This window comes from Sarcophilus harrisii, chromosome 1, assembly GCF_902635505.1.
Source record: "Sarcophilus harrisii chromosome 1, mSarHar1.11, whole genome shotgun sequence".
NCBI classification, from domain to species: Eukaryota; Metazoa; Chordata; class Mammalia; order Dasyuromorphia; family Dasyuridae; genus Sarcophilus; species Sarcophilus harrisii.
In genome coordinates, this window is record NC_045426.1 from 365,748,055 (window position 1) to 365,765,793 (window position 17,739).

The 17,739-nt window shown below is 34.9% G+C and overlaps 1 protein-coding gene across 1 annotated transcript; it reads left to right on the plus strand.

The window, feature by feature from the left end:
- Positions 1-2,381: 2,381 nt before the first annotated feature.
- On the plus strand, positions 2,382-12,771 carry IER3IP1 (immediate early response 3 interacting protein 1). The gene is made up of 3 exons (XM_031945979.1): positions 2,382-2,626; positions 11,715-11,816; positions 12,554-12,771. Exons 1-3 carry the CDS (start codon positions 2,536-2,538, stop codon positions 12,607-12,609), a joined length of 249 nt encoding a protein of 82 aa, XP_031801839.1. The 5' UTR covers positions 2,382-2,535; the 3' UTR covers positions 12,610-12,771.
- The last annotated feature ends 4,968 nt before the right edge of the window (positions 12,772-17,739 follow it).

Below are 17,739 nucleotides of genomic sequence, written 5' to 3' on the forward strand. Positions count from 1 at the left end.
TTTAACAATATTTTATTTTCCCAATTACATGTAGAGATAGCCTTCAAGATTCGCTTTTTGTAAGATCCTGAGCTCTAAATTTCCTCTTCCTCTATCCCTTAACTCCTTCCTCTCCAAGCAAGCAATTTGATATAGGCATTACATACACAATCATTTTAAACATATTTCCCCATTTGTCATTAATAAAAAAAATTTTTTTTAAATTGAGTTTCATATTTTCTCTCTCCCTCTCTCCTTACCTAAAATGATAGGCAATTTGAAATAAATTATATATGTACAATCAAGTAAAACATAATCCCACATTAACATGTTGTGAAAGAAGGAACACAACAAAAGGAAACACACACAGACACACATACACACACACAGTGAAAATAATATGCTTCCATCTGTATTCAGACTCCATCAGGTTTGGGTTTTTTGGGGGGGAGGAGGAGAGGTTTGGACGTCTCACTTAAACTATGGCAACAGGCCGCCAACTGATCTCCCTGATTCAAACCCTTTCCTCATCAATTCATCTATACAGCTGCCAAAATTATTTCCCTAAAGCACACATTTGATTGTGTCATTCCCCTACTTAATAAACTCCTATGATTCTGTATTACTTCCATGTGAAATGTAAACTTCTCTGGTATTTAAAGCATTTTCCAACTTGGCTCCAGGTCATCTTTCCAAATTTAATGCACTATATTCCTTTTCATGTATTTAAATTAGAACAAAACTAGGCTTCTTACAGTTCCTTCCAGTTCCAAACAAAAGTATGCCTTTCCCAAACTTAGAACACTTCTTAAGTGCCTACTAATTTTGAAGCACTGTGCTAGGCCATGGGGAAGGAAGAAGTTGGTAGCAAGTGATCAGACTTGTAATTTCATGAGTTTAAGTGAATAAAATCCCTGTACCAATGTGGATCAAAACTGTTCTAAAATTTATAGTCTAAGAAAGTTGCCTGAGGGCACTTTAAGACTATAATTACTTAGTGTATATTGCAGGAGGGAATGGAAATTACATCTTCCTGACTCTGAGGCTTTATATATATTTCACCAAATAGAAAAACAATCCCTACCCTTAAAGAGCTTATATTCTATTGGAGAGGATATATGTAAACAGAAAACTATATAAATGATTATTTGAGGAGGAAGAGACAACCAACAATGAAAGCAGAGGGATTGAATGTCATAGACCTCTTTGACAGCATGGTAAAGATTATGGACCTCTTGCTGCTTACATTCATAACTGAAGGAAATGCTAAACTTCAATTATAGATTAAAATAAAGAAGCCATTTTTTTTCTTATTTGATTGACTGTATATCCTTTAAAATCTATAGGGAACAAGAAAGTCTTCCCACAATGAGTGGTACATAAACAGAGGGATGATTCATAGAAGTAGAAACAAAAAGGAAGTTCATTCACTCCAAGAATAGGGGATCAATACAGAGGCAAAATAGGGAATGATCACTTCTGAGAAAGTGGTTAGGTGGACTTCTGAAGAGTGTGTGGATGACCTAGAACATATTCACTCATCTTCATCTTTTTTCAAAATTGTAGTTCAATGGTTTGATTTGATTTTTCTTGTGCAGCAGGATAATTGTATAAATATGTATGCATGTATTGGATTTACCATATAGTTCTACAAGTTTAATATATATTGGACTATTTGCCATCTAGGGGAGGACATGGGGGAAGGAGGTGGAAATAGAATACAAGGTTTTGCAAGGGCTAATGTTGAAGAATTGTCCACGCATGTTTTGAAAAATAAAAAGCTTTAATTAAAAAAAAAATTGTAATTCAAGCACCATTTTCTGCACGAAGACTTCCCTTGATTGCTATCTTTCTACTTTCCTATTTCAGGGCCTTTCCTCCAAAACTACCTGCTTTGTAAATATTTGTATTTGTAAAATTTAAACTTCTTTTTAGCTATGTTTATATATTCTTTTCCTCTACCACATTAGAATGCAAGCTAAATGAGAATAGGGGCTGTTTCATCTTTTGTACTAATAGCCCCAGGGCCAAGCACATTTTTTGTCTGGCACATAGTAGAGGCTTAATAAATACTTATTCCCTGATTGACCCCAAAATATACAAGAGCCAAACTGTGAAGGTTCTAAATGACAAGCTTTGCGTTTTATTCTACAAATAGGAGAGAACAGTGACAATTGTTATTGAATATGAATATGAATGCGACAAGTTTGTCAGTGAGTTTGTCAAAGTTTGTCAAAAAGTGCAACAAAATTTCCTGAAGCTATAAATAACCAAATAAAACAGAAATATTTAAGGAGTTATGTTTCCAGCCGAGGGGTATTCCCAATCCGCGGCCACGTAGTCCAGGTTCTCTGCGCGTCTCTTCCCTGCTCAGACCGGCGGAGGTGGAAGGGGTAGGAACGAGCGCTTCGCGGAACGCTCGTTTTGGGCCCCGCAGGCTCCCGTCGCCGACGCAGCGGCGGCGCCGGCGCCACGTCTCCTAGGCAGAGCGAAGCGGACCCGAGAGGCGGCGGCGGTGGCAGCGGTGGTGTGGCGGCTGCGGCTGGGGCTGTGGCCATGGCCTTCACCCTGTACTCGTTGCTGCAGGCGGCCCTCCTCTGCGTCAACGCCATCGCCGTGCTGCACGAGGAGCGCTTCCTAAAGAACAGTGAGTCTGGCGGGTCTGCGAGGGAATCGGGCCGCGGCCTTGCGGGGCGGGCGGGATGGAGGAGGAGGGCTCGGGGAGGGGAAGCCCGGAATGAATGAGGAACGTCTGGGAAGCCCGAGAAGCGCGCGCTGCTGGAGGGCAGGCCCCGGGCGTGAAGGCTGGTGTGTGCGTGTTGTGCGGGTGGGCGTCTGTTCCCTGCACACGTGTGAGAATGTGACACTGTGTATCGTTACATAATGACTGTGTGTGTACGTGTGTCCACGTACAGTAGAAGTGTGCTGAAGCTGTGTGAGCTTACACGGGTGTGTTGCTTCAGTATATAATATGATAACATGCTGTATTACCCATGATTCTGGGCAATTCACTTAACTCTGTTTGCCTCAGCTTCCTCATCTGTAAAAGGAAATGGAAAAGGAAATGGCAAAATATTCCAGTCTCTCTGCCAAGAAAACCCCAAATGGAATCAGGAAGGGTCTGACATAACTGAAACGACTCAGCACCACATACGTGTATGTGTAGGTATACACACACACACACACACACACATATAGATTTCATTTTATATGTATCCTAAATATATTTATATAAAATATTTTGTATGTAAAACATATTCCTGTGGTTATAATATCTAAACCATGTTTACATATTAATACGGATAACTAAAATATTTTCCCTAACTATCATGCAGAGTAATTTATTGGAAGGAACTTTGAATTTGGAATTTTAGAAAGTCCTAGCTTTGGGTTTATTTTTTTTTAAGTTGGAAGAGATCTTAGAATCCATTTAGTCCAACTTATGTGAAAGATAAGGACATTGAAGTTCATTGAGGTGAGGTGATGATTCAGCTAATATCCAAAGAGTTTAAACACAGGACTTTTGATTACTATATAAACATACACATATGAATAAAGTAAGTGCCTAATCAGTACTTGTTGATTGGTTAGTTGAAGTTGGCAGTAGAAAGATTCAAGAGTAAACTTTATTAAGTGCTTACTATGTGCTAAGTACCAGTGACATAATCAACCTGTGTATTTCCTGTGTTCTTTATCATTATTTTGTTACTATGGGATCTCTTGTCCTTTTTGATGCCTCTTTCTCAATTTATGAATCCTCAGGTTTAAGATTCAGGTTGGACTTAATTCCATAAGGTCTGTAACAGCCAGATCTGATAACTTTGTATCCTCTGAATTTGCAATAAACACACTAGTTTTCCTTCTCTTATTCTTATGTACTTTTCCTTCCCACATTCCTTTTGCCCATTTTCCAGCCAGCCTTCTTATCTTTCTTCCTTTCAGCTTTTAGAAAGAATACTGTATCAAAAGTACTGATAAAGGACAAATAAATGAGGAATAGTTCATTGTATATAGTTCAGTCTCAGTTAAAATGTCTGTTGATTGATTGATGAAGAGCCCAGGTTCTGAGTACACTTATTTTTAATGTAACTAATATGCTTGATATTTTATTTGGCATTGGGTAGTCTTGCAGGATATCAGACACAAAGTGTCTTCTAAATAAACCAGTGATTTAAAAAGAGAAAAATATAGACTAAAATGTCTTTCCACAGTTAGTGGGTTCTTAATGTTATGTGATGCCTAGGACTGTACTGCTGGGTATTTTATATTAAATAAGGATATTTTATTTGCTTGAGCAAATTCTGAAATTATTCATTGAATAAAAAATCTTTGATGCCTTCTATGTTTTCAACACTGGTATTGTAGGTTTGTAAGACAGGACCTCTGATCTCAAGATGCTTGCTTTTTTAAATCAGAATAGACAAATACATAACAATTAGTTGAAATATAAACTAGTTCAGAGGCTGCAGGGCTAGCTGAATAGAGTGCTGTCCTCTAGGCTAAGTTCAAACCTTGCCTCTGACATACGCTAGCTATCAAGTAGTCAGTAAGCATTTATTAAGTACTTCCTATGTGTCAGACACTATACTAAGCACTGAATATACAAAGAAAGGAAAAAAATATGTAATCTTTAATTAGAATATATTCTCTTGAGGAGTAAGGGTAAGAAACATAACATAACTTTTTAGAAACATAACATAACTTTTTAAAAAAACATAAAAAACATGTTAAATTAAATTAATTAATTATTAATTAATTAAATTAAACATGTTCTTATGTTTAAAAAACATAAAAAACATAACAGTGATTTAAATAACAAAGTACATAGAAAATATATAAAAATTAGATAAAAGTTACTCTCAGGGGATGGTTCTTTACAGAAGGTAAGAGTGGAACTGAATTTTTTTTTTTAAATTTAAGCTTTTTATTTTTCAAAACATATGCGTGGACAGTTCTTCAAAAAACCCTTGCAAAACCCTGTGTTCCAATTTTCCTCCTCTTCCCCCATCCCTTCCCCTAGATGGCAGATAGTTCAATATATGTTAAACATGGTAGAAATATATGTTAAATCCAATGTATGCATACATATTTATACAATTATCTTGCTGCACAAGAAAAAAAGAAAAGCAAACAACAACAAAAAGAGTGAAAATGCTATGTTGTGAGCTCAGTCTCTTCATCACTGAACAATTGGAACTGGTTTGAATCATCTCATTATTGAAGAGAGCCACGTCCATCAGAATTGATCATCATATAATCTTCTTGTTGCTCTCTATAATGATCTGGTTCTGCTCATTTCATTTAGCATTAGTTCATGTAACTTTCTCTGGCCTCTCTCCAGGCCTCTCTGAAATCATTCTGTCGGTCATTTCTTACAGAGCAATAATATTCCATAGCATTCATATACCATAATTTATTCAACCATTCTCAATTGATGGGCATCCATTCAGTTTCCAGTTTCTTGCCAGTACAAAAAGAGCTGCCAGAAACATTTTTGGACATGTGAGTCCCTTTCCCTCCTTTAAAATCTCTTTGGGCTATAAGCTCAGTAGGAACACTGCTGAATCAAAGGGTGTGCACAGTTTGATAGCCCTTTGGGCATAGTTTAAAATTGCTTTCCAGAATGGTTGGATCCATTTACAATTCCTCCAACAATGTATTAGTGTACTAGTTTTCCCACATCCCTGCCAACATTCATCATTATCTTTTCCTGTCATCTTAGCCAATCTGAGAGGTGTGTAGTAGTACTCAGGAGTTGCCTTAATTTGCATTTTTGAGCTAAATTTTGAACAAAGCTAGGAAATAGGAAACATCCAAGACAGTGACAGTGGAGAGGAAAGGTTAAGAAGAGGGTGGAGGTAGAGTAGCCTGTGAAAGGAAAAACAGCAGTCCCAGGGAACCGGATTATACTATAGAGAGAAGTAATAAGAAACTTGGAATAGCAAGAAGGGGCCTTGTATAAAGAGCTAAAAATGCCAAACATAGGACTTTATATTTGATGCTTGTTTTTATTTGAGTTTGTTGTGTAGGGAGTGATATGGTTGTGGAAGACAGATAGGGAGAGAGTTAAGTTAAGGAGACTAGTTAAGAAATATGCAAGGACACTTCTCTAAGGCTGTAAGTTTGATTGAAGGAGTTTTCTCACTTGGGAGTTCACCATTCCAATTGAAATTCAGTCCCTATCACCTTCCCTGTGCTAAAGTACTAAATGGAATAATATAAATTATCCTTTTCCCCTCAAACATTTTCAATCTTTCTATTAACCTTTCTATCAATTCACCCACAAATATTCTCATTTTCTGGGGGTGTGAGGGAGGGAATCTTCTCTTGACCCTGCCATACTCTCATATTATTAGCCCATCTTTTTCCTTTCTTTCACTGTCTTCCTTCCTGATTGCTCAACACTTTGCAATCTGACTTCTCCTCTACAACTCTACTCAACATAACCTGTAATTAATCCAATCTAATGGTTTCTCTTTTGTCATTTTTCATGACTCACTCTGGTATTTGGCACTGTGACTCATTCTTCCATTTAGTATATATTCTCTTCAGCTATCTTGATGTTATACAATTCTCTTGGTTCATCCTGCCTTTTTAACCATTCCTACTCTAACTTCTGGCCCTCATCTTCATCTTTCTATTTCCAAAGACTTTTTTTCCTTAGCCCCCTTCTTTCTATATTCTATCCCTCATCCATCTCATCAAGTACTATGCTTTCAACTATTTGGTTTAAACTTTGTATTTTTTCTTGCCCTGCCACAGTGTTTTCAGTAAACAAGTGCTTAATAGTGTTTATTATTGATTGTTGAAGAACTCTCAGATCTTTAATTTTATTCTCAGACATTTTCTAGAATTCTCATTCCATATTTCCAGCTGTATGATGAATCATACTCTACCTCGGTGGTTTCTTGTCAAACTAAACTTGACACATCCAGTATTGAATTCACCAATTCCCTTCCATGTGCAAAAAATCCAAACTCTCATTTCTCTATTCTTGTTGATGGCCCTACTATCTTCCCAATGTCCTAAACTCATACTTCAGTTTCTAGATTCAACTACATGTCCAGTTATTTGCAAAATTCTGTCATTATTACCTCTACAGTATCTTTCATTTATATTCTCACTTCTCATACATAGTCACTGCAACTATCCTAATTCTCTTATAGATTGGCCTTCTTGCCTGCAGGCTATCTCTTCTCTAAAACATCTTAGTGAACCTTTTTTCATACCATGTCAAGTCAACAAGTATTTTATAAGTGCTTACTAAATCACTTGTCCAAATTAGGTTCTAATAACTTAGCTAATCATTTCACGAATTAATTCTGTAACTTTCAGTGAATCATTGCCTATTGATTGAAGTATACATGATCTTAACCCTCATTCTTCAGATTGTCCTCTAATACTAAAATTATTGCTTATTGATTGATTGTTATCTATTCCTTTAATGGAATTCCTTCTACTTTATTGAAATCCTTCATATTATGTGTTAACTCAAAGCAGCCTTTTCAATCTCCTACTGTCAGAACCTGTCATTTGAACATACCTTAGTCTCCTTTGTAACATGATATCCATACCCCTTCTTCACATACCCAAAATTAGATTGATGATTGCTAGAGATTAGTCTCTTATGTACATATCCTTATATCCCAAGACCTCAGAACAGTTTTGTCCACAGAATACACACTTAATACATGCTTGCTGAATAAAACAATGAAATAAAAGCCCAAATCAGAGATTGGGATGTGGCAATCATCTAGATGTATAATGCGGAGAAGTCATAAGGAGGAATGAACATTCTGAGGAACTTAATAGATTGTGGGAGGTGGGGGGAGAAGAAGATCAAGGACAGAGTCCTAGGAGACCTCTATAGGGTTCCAAGAAAGAGAAAAAAAAAGAAGCAAGTTAGAAAAAGTAGTTGGATCTGGAGAACCAGAGTAGTGGTTCCTACTTAGAAAAAGAAACCTAAAAAGGAAAAAGTTTCAAGAAGTTTTAGTTGGTCACTAGCATCAATAGCTGCAATAAAGTTTAGTAAGATGGGGGCAACACATTGGATTTGGTTAAAATTAGAAGATGGTTATTAGGAAATTCCATACAGTGATGTGGTTTGTAGTGAATCAAGAAATGACTGGAATGATTGGGTGGCAGTATATTTCTATCAGGTATGAGGACAAAACAAGGCTGCATCTTCTGCCAAAGTAAAGTAATTTTTTACATTGGAAAAACAAACTGTAACAAACAAAAACTAACAAGAAGCCCATGCTGTAACAATCTTACTGACTTTAATCTGTGATTAACTCAAAATTGTGATATCTTATGCTAGCTTAAAAATGTCCTGATTTTCACTCAGAGATTTATGTTGTAATGCTAACACCATATATATAGTAGTTAAAGACCTGCAGATTCTTGGGAGATAATTTAGCTAAGAAGTTCCACACAAAGCATTTTAACAAGAGAACTGAATCTTAGCTGAACAAAGAGCCAATAGAGAAGTGAGCTTACAGCCTTGTTTCTCAGGCAGGTAAGTGAAACTACCAATTTAGCAGGGACAGTGACTGAGATAAGTGGAATACAATCTCAAATCCATTACAGATAGGATCATGAGGTTGTGTATTGGGCAGAAACAAGAGCAGGCTTTGACCCCGGACCAGGCTGATTCATTGTAGACTGAGGCAGAGACTTGTGACTAGGTAAGTAAAACTAGAAGAATAAGTAAACAAAATACACTAATGGTAAAGAACTTTTCTGAAATCTCGGGTAGACAAGACATAGACCCAAAAGTAAAAGACAGTTAGAGGAAGCTCAGCTAGAATTCCTGAAAGAAATTAAATGAGTTTTTTAAATGATATTACAAATGAAAAGAGAGCTCTAGAAGAAAGAATCAGAAAAGAAAGGCAGAATCTGAATAAAAGACCTGAAAAGAGAATTAACTGCTCAGTACAGAAGTCCAAAACCTTACCCAAGTAATAGATCGCTTAAAAAACAGAATAGACCAAAGACAAGTTAAAATAAGATAATACAAAAAAAAGTAAGATACCTCACATCAAAAATAAGTAACCTAGAAAATCATACAAATAAAAAAATTAAGAATCATTGCTCTACCAGAAAATTGTTGTGAGGAATGTGTTTAAATAAAGAATTTGGGATTATATATTTCAAGGAATCATGAAACCTCCTAGTCCTATTAGAACAAGAAGGCAAACTGAAAATACTACTAGTTGGTCTCCTGGCCTAAAGTTTCTCCCTTCTCCAGTTCAGCTTCCATTCAGCTACTAAAATCATCAGCACAGGCCTGATGCATCATCATCCCTCTCCCACCTTCTATTTCCCCTGCTCATTCATTAAACTCTGGTGGCTCTCTATTACTTCAAGATCAAATATAAAATCCTTTGTTTGCCTTTTAAAGCCCTTCAACTTATCCGTACTTTTCCAATTCTTTTAAACTTTATTTCCCTCACATACTCTTCCAGGCCAGTCATACTGGCCTCTTCTGTTCCTTACATATAGACACTCCATTTCTAGGCTTTGGGCATTTTCATGGGGCTGTTTCTATGTCTGAAGTGCTTTCCCTTCTTACCTTTTAACTCCTTACTCCCCAAATTCCTTCAAGTCTTTACTAAAATCCTATCTTTTGTGGGCCCCCCTCCCCAAAGAAAACTCCTTTCACAGGCTTTCTTAATTTTAGTACCTAAGATTATCTTCACTTTATTCTGTGTGTATCATTGTATATCGTTTTTGCCTTTTTCCTTCCCCATTTGAGTTCTTGAAAGCAGGGACTATTTTTTAAATTGTTATTTCAATAATTTTTTTTTTTTTTTTTTAACTTTCTTTGAATCCCTTGTACTTAGCATAGTGTCTACCATATAGCAGACACTTAAACGCTTGTTGAATAAGATTTAAATCTATGGCTATGCTTTAGGCAGTCCTCACTGCCATTTGATACTAAACTTTTGCAGGTGACAAAACATTCTATAGATGGAAGCCCTCTGCTTTTGGACATAAATGCTGTTTTAGAGATGTCCATGAAAAGTATTATGGAAGAGAAAGTACTGTGGAGGAGAAAGTTTTCTTAAGTACATCTTGAGATGTATAACCAGCAAAAACAACAAACACCTTACATAAATTATTCTTAATTGACTGTACAATTTGAAACTGATTTTAGGGGTAGAGTTGAAGGGTTTAGCAATTCTTGTTAAAGCTTATTATAAATGCAAGGAATTATTTGAGCATTTCTATTTTATATCTTACAATTTATTATTGTTATTAATATCTGTGTGTGTGTATGTGTGTGTGTGTGTGTATAAACACACACACACACATACACACATACATGTATGAGACTAAGGAAGTTAATATGAAAAGAATGATTCTTAAATATGAGCTTTGATTTCTAGGCCCAGAAATGAGAAGAAATGCAGCTGTAATTTAATTAGGCTCTATTATTGAAATTAGCTACTTTTATAATTTGAATTTTGAATAAGGGCAATACAGTAATTCACATTTGTTAATAATATAAAAATGAACAGCCATTGCTTTTATTGCAATTTTTTTAATTGATCAGAATTCATTTTCCTGAAATTTCTGTTCTCATAAATAAAACCAGCAAAAATGGGGTTCATTCATCTAAGTTTAAATACTGACATGAATTATGTAAACCAATATTCTTATGATTAAATAAAACATAGACCCAGATAAGGACAAGAAAATTGAAATTAAAGGAAAGATGATAAAGATCATTAGAAAGCTTATTCAAAACTAGATTTGAAAATGGGATTTTCACAGTGGGATTTAAGTTTTAAAAAGTGAATATCTACCATATGTTGTTGAGTCATTTTTCAGTTGTCTTATTCTTCATGACCCAGTTTGGGGTTTTCTTGGCAAAGATAATAGAGTGGTTTACCTTTTCTTTTTCCAGCTCACTTTACATATGAGGACACTGAGGCATAAAGAGTTAAGTAATTTGCCCAGGGTCACATAACTAGTAAGTATCTGAAGTTAGATTTGAATGATTCTGAATGAAGTCTTCTTGACTTATCCAGTACAATACCTACCTTCCCCACGAACATTTACAGGACAAATAAAATAGAGAAGATGGAAAGATTATTTGGAAAGAATGAGAGAAAGCAGCTTACCACAGATTTTACTGGAATATATGTTCACAGAATTTAAATCGGAGAGTAGACAGATATTATCTTTAGATGGGGAAATACCACCTAAACTCTAAAGTTATAACTAGATTAAGTCTAAATCATAATAATTCCTTTAAGTAAAGCAGACAACAAAACTTAGCTCTACTTCCAATTATATAAAAATTGTTCCTGTTCTGAACTAGCTGAGTAATAATTCAACCTTCAGTTTATTTTGACTTGTAGTTTTAATTTGAGAAACAAAAGTTCTTTATTTCTTTTTTTAAAATAGGATAGTGTATTACATTATTGCTTCTCTGAATTGAGTACTACTGGATATTTCATTTTGAAGTTTACTTTGTAAAATAAGAAGTACATTATAAATGAATTATTTTTATTTGTTTCTGCCTTCAGTCAAAAGTAAAAGATATTTGACCTAAGATATTTTAACTATTATTGTTTTATCTTAGAGATAATCTGACTTCCTGATAGTTTGGGATCTTTAACAATAGCTTGAATTAATCTTTTTCAAGATGGATGGCTCTGTTGCTAATGTAGTAAGGTGAGTGCATAATAAATTTTAACATAGCTAATCATCTTTGTATTATGCAGTTGGCTGGGGAACAGACCAGGGAATTGGAGGATTTGGAGAGGAGCCAGGAATTAAATCACAGCTAATGAACCTCATTCGATCTGTACGAACAGTTATGAGAGGTAAGGAGAAGAAATAGTTTAGCTATTTTATTATATCCTGTCCTATAAAGTATTAATTCTGTGTTATGGTTTGAGGAGCATAGGCTTCTTTCTTTGTATGATGCTTCCATTTTAGAGTGGGGCCTTTTGTATTAACCTGTGAGTTTTACAATCTGAGCAATCTTTTTATTTGGTATCAGTACTTTGCTTTGTCACTTTGCCCTTTGGCAAGTTACTTTATCTCTTAGAAACAGTTTCCTCATATTGAAGTAAAGATATGCTTGTACAACCTATTTCTCAGATTGTTATGAGAAGACAGCTGTATAGAGGCTTAAACCAAACCTTAGCATGCATTTTCTTGGGGTTGTGTTTTTTTATTTTTTAATTTAGAACAAATCTAGAGGCATAGAGATTTGCCTCTAGACCTAGTTTGGTTGAAAGCTATAAGAAAAATAAGCTTAGAAGCTCCAAATTTAAATATTTTACAAACCAGGGCCTTCAGAGTTATTCTCTTTATGATGTCTGGTGGGCAGATAAGTTTGTTAAGGATGGAACTGCTGAACTGTTAAATCTTAATGTTTAGTGCAAGATTTTTGAGTTCCACATTCCAGAAGGTATTAGTCAATTTTTATTCCCTCCAAATAATTTGCATGTATTGTCATCTATTCCTGTTTCACTATTCATTGAAAATCATTCCTTCTTATTTTCCAAACATTGTTTGTTTATATTAACAAGAGTTTGTTTTTGTTTGTTTGCAGTGCCATTGATAATAGTAAACTCAATTGCTATTGTGTTACTCTTACTGTTTGGGTGAACTTCGAAAATTGAAAAAAAAAAACTGGAGAATCAGAAGTGGAGAAACCAGCAAGAGCCATCACTTCAGTCGTTATTGGGATGTGTAGCTTAGCTGGCCAAGCTTGCACTTGAAGTAAACTACAAAGCTGACAATAAAACAACAGTTCCTATTTATCTGATATTTTATTGTTCCACTTGCTGTTTCATTACAAAAGACCAGATTTCTGGAGCAGGACTGATTCAGGTTTGGTCACTGACTGTTAATAACAACCCATGCCATCTTAATTATTGTTTAAACGGCACCGAATTGTTCCTTTTGTTTTGATTTCAATTTCTCACTTCTCAGGGATGAATTTCTTTTTAGTATATTTCCCAATGACAAAAGTTATTATGGAAAAAGAGGTCCTTCACCCCAGTTAAGTTTAAAAACTTTTTAATAATTATAGCATGTTAAATTATGCTCCTGTAATTTGATCTTTTCTTTTTTATTGTTTTTAATTCATTTGACAGAATGAAGAAATTCTTTTTAGTCAAAGAAGTTTTAAATAGTAATTATTTTGGTTTTGATTTGTTTCTGTTGTCACAACAATTAAAAAAGAAATCTTATATATGTAACATCTAAATCAATCCAGTTGGACGACCTAATGTTAGTGAGAATTCCTGTTAAAGAAGCACATAACTTTATTTGTCCAATTTTCTTGCATATATGTCTCTAAGACTTTTTTAATATAGTATTTTACCAGATTGGTGAACTCAGAACAGAATTTGTATTTTTTTCCATTGATAGAAAAAATAATGTACCCTTTTTACAATAGTGATTTATTTAAAAAACTAAAATTAATTATCTTTCTGACAGAACTTATCACAGTACTTGTATCCTGAACAATTAGTACTGGATTTTATTACAATATAAAGGCCAGATTTATTGTGAATTAAGGGCTGTCTGAAAACTTTTCTTTTATATACCAAGATGCTCTTAACTCTTCCTCCTGAATAACAGTAGATTTCATCTGCATAATGTTTTGGTTTTCTTTTTGAAGTAAAAAAAAAAAATTTGCATTACTTCTTGCACCTTCTTATGAAGTCATTGACTCAACTCAGAATGCACTTCTGCTTCTCCTGGGGACTTTTATACCAAAAACAGTTTTATACAATAGGTAGAAATTATGTATTAATAATTGGGGGGGGGGGAAGAATATCAGTTGCAGTATTTTAAAGAAATAGAATTTCTTTGTTTTTGGAGAAATTTTGTAAATAAATTTGAATTTTTAAGTTAAGCACTTGTTTTTTTAACTTAGTATATATTGATCCAGTTTTTAAAGACTTATTATGTACAAGGCAAAGACAAAATAAAAAACAGTCCCTTCCTGCAAGAAGCTTACATTCTCCTGGGGGGAATATCATATGAAAACATATATAATAATTTGAGGAGGGAGAGAGCATTAATACCTAGGCATACAGAAAAGACTTTTGTAAAATACAGTACATGGACTGATCTGCATATGAAACCAAGGGGGGACAGTCTTTGCAACACAGAAATAAGAGATGAGATGCCTGTTTCAGAGAACATTAAATAGGTCAATTTGTCAGGAAAATGGACCTAAAGGTAGAAGCAGCAGCACTTGGCAAGTGATTGAATGTGGGGGCTGAAGAAGAGATGAGAATGACTAAGGTTGAAAACCTGGATAAGTAGAAGAATGGTTGTGCCCTTAGCAGAAACAGAGGAGAGTTTGAGGGGGGAGATGTTATGTTTTTGGAGATTTGGGGAGTTGGACATAGAAAGTGATCCAGTGAAGGAGTAGATAGATTGAATAGAAATAAAAGCAAGAGAACAATGTCATGAAAACTCAGGGTTGAAAATACGAGAGGGTAAGTAACAATATTGTGGTTTTTTTCCTTTTCTTTTGTTGAGGCAATTGGGGTTAAGTGACTTGCCTAGGGTCACACAGCTAGGAAGTATTAAATGTCTGAGGTCAAATTTGAAGTCAGGTCCTCCTAACTCCAGGGCCAGTGCTCTAACCATTGTGTCACCTAGATGCCCCAGTAGGTAATAAAATATTAAGTGTTAGCAGAGAGACTGAAAAGGAGCAGCAAGAAAAGGGCATTATTTCTAGTAAGTAAGATACTCATCATTGGTATTCTTGGAGAAGGCAGTTTTAGTTGAGTAGTAGAGTCAGATGGAAAATTGAAAGAAACTGCAGAATAGAAAAAAAGAAGGAAAGCCGAAAGTATAGGTGACTTTTTCTTGGAGTTTTTAACAATATTGTTGATTTTAAAAAAAAAAATTCCAAAATTGTATATAATAATTGTTTTGTCTTTTACTATAAAACTGGAGGGCATACATTTTGTGAAACTATAGCAGCAACATATTTAAAAAATTAAAAGAGAGCAAGATTAGGTACCTTTATTTTTTTCCCCCTGAGGCAATTGGAGTTAAGTGACTTGCCTAGGGTCACACAGCTAGGAAGTTTTAAGTGTCTGAGGTCACATTTGAACTCAGGTCTTCCTGATTTCAGGGCTGGTGCCCTATCCATTGCACCACCTAGCTGTCCCATCAGGTACCTTTCCATGGCTAGGGGGAGAGTTATTAAAAGATAAAGAGGCATTCACAAAATATAATTTCAGTTGTATGATATGAAAAGCTTTTGCACAAAATCTGCATCTAGCATAAGAAGGGAAACATAAGATACACACATGTGTATACATTATATACATACATATACATATACACATATATATGATAAAAACTGAATGCTGTGTCATAATACATACATAAACATAACTAAGGGCTATCCCTGAATGGATGTGATCAAGAATCATTACAATTCTTAACAGTTCTGAAAGAACTGCAAACTATTAAACCATATGAAAGAGAAATCAAAACTACCTAGATACCACCCCATAGCAAATTGGTAAAATGACAAAAATGGAAATTCTTTATGTTGGAGGGGTTGGTGAAAGACAGTGCACTATTACACAGTTGGTAGGTCTGTTAATTGTCCAGCCATTCTAGAAAACAATTTGAAGGAATTCTGAGAAAATGACTAAAATGTGCATATATCCAAATGTCCTTTTATTCACTTATGTGGACATTATGCTTCAGGGCTTGAAAAATAGAAAGATACACATATATACACAAACATTCATAGCAAAACTATTTGTAATAACTAAAATTAGGAAACTTAAATAGTAGATAATAAATGCCCATTAACTGGGAAATCATTAAACAAATTATACATGAATATTGTGAAACTCAAGCAGTTCCTGCCCCAAGGAATCCCTCTCATTCTGATTGAAGAACTCCTCCCTGATCCTCAACTATTTAAGAATGACACCCAGAGAATTCTCATCTTTTCCTATATGGCTACTTTCCTGGACTTCATCTTCTTTAGAAACTTATTATTCTGCAAAATGAAATCAACATACCTCCTCAGATCATTTTCTACTTTGGCTCCAGAATTTTCATTATGCCTCACCCCATTGGGCAACTGTTCTCCCTCCCTGCCCCTTTCCAGTCTATTTTTTATTGTCTTCTCCTTCCCCCCCCCCCCCCCATTAGATTGTGACCACCTCAGAGACAGGACCAATTTTATGCCTTTCTTTGTATCAGTACTTAGTGTATGAGGTGCATAACATTTATTGAAACAGCATCTTCTTCTACTAGTACTCCCCCCCCCCCCCCCCCCCCCCATTAGATTGTGACCACCTCAGAGACAGGACCAATTTTATGCCTTTCTTTGTATCAGTACTTAGTGTATGAGGTGCATAACATTTATTGAATGTAATTGCACATAAGAAAATATGAATTCAGGAATCACAAGAAGGTTTATAGGAACCACTGTAAAAATAAGGTAACCAGAACTCAAAAAATCAATATTCACAAATGTAAATAGAAAAACAGAAAAGAAACTGAATGCTATGTAATTATAATGACCAAGCTTGGTCTTGAAGAAATCAGAAGATGCACTTCCCTTCCTTCTATGCAAATGGAATAGTGGACACTGAGTGAGGAATGTGGCATATACTCTCAGATTTAGTTTGACATATTGGTTAGTTGTGCTGAATTGGGCTTTTCTTTCTCTTTTATTTTTATTCTTTTATGAGAGAGTGAGGGACGAACTTGAAAATGATAGTATGCAAAAAACAGAAGATAGCCTTTTTAAAAAAAAGAAATCAGAGCACCTCAAGATTTAGAACTGGAAGGAGTATCAATCAGTTCTTTTCCAATCCCCTTACTTTACAGATGAGGAAACTGAAGTCTTGAGAAGTTAAATCATCTGCCCAGTATTACATAGATAGTAAATAAAGATACATTGTTATATTATTCAGAAGTTATTCTTTCTAAAAACTGTTACACAGAAAAGAAATTATTAATATTTTCAAACCAATTTTCAAAAAGAAAATGGTACAGAATGTCAAGAAGGGTAAGGAATCTAGACTGCTTTTCTTCAGTTTAGAAAAGAACTAACTTGATCATGTCAAAGTATATTGAATGTTACCATATAATCAGTGTGAAAATTGATATTCAAATCACAACAGTATAAAATTTACTTGTTTCCTAGGCAGCTTTAGCTCTTTGTGTTTCTTCCTTTTGCTTACATGAGAAGTTTACAAAACACGAAAAATACTGAATGTTTCCTTTTTCAAGTAAAAAGGCCATTTCTCTTGGCCTGGGGCTTGAAATGATATGAAAACTAGAAAATAATTTCAGTTTTTAAATTTCTTGATGGCTTTATAGTACTAACATACCAAATAATCAAATACGTTATTACAAAGAATTCATGTAAAATATGCAGGATACCTGAATTTGTAGCAGATTTTAAAAGCTTCCAACTTTAAAGAAATTCCCTATTATATGTAATCAATTGTACAGAACATAAGAATGACAATCCTTGGTCTGGTACAATATATGTGTGTGTGTGTGTGTGTGTATATATATATATATATATATATATATACACCAATGTGTATACACACACACACACACACACACACATCTACACAGGCTTTATTTTGCCTTTATGACGTTTTAGGAACAAGAGCCCTATATTCTACAGGCTCAAGTACAGAATCAAAAATCTGTTTCAATCAGATAACTTTGTTAGGTTGCAAGGTACTAACTGTTGAAATAGTTTGTTTCCATGCCTGC

What these genes read in the sequence shown, in the direction of transcription:
- IER3IP1 (XM_031945979.1), top strand. Translation starts at nt 2,536, where the DNA reads ATGGCCTTCACCCTGTACTCGTTGCTGCAGGCGGCCCTCCTCTGCGTC. An exon ending in GGAGCGCTTCCTAAAGAACA is followed by an intron (nt 2,627 to 11,714) that starts GTGAGTCTGGCG and finishes TGTATTATGCAG; the next exon opens with TTGGCTGGGGAACAGACCAG. An exon ending in TGTACGAACAGTTATGAGAG is followed by an intron (nt 11,817 to 12,553) that starts GTAAGGAGAAGA and finishes GTTTGTTTGCAG; the next exon opens with TGCCATTGATAATAGTAAAC.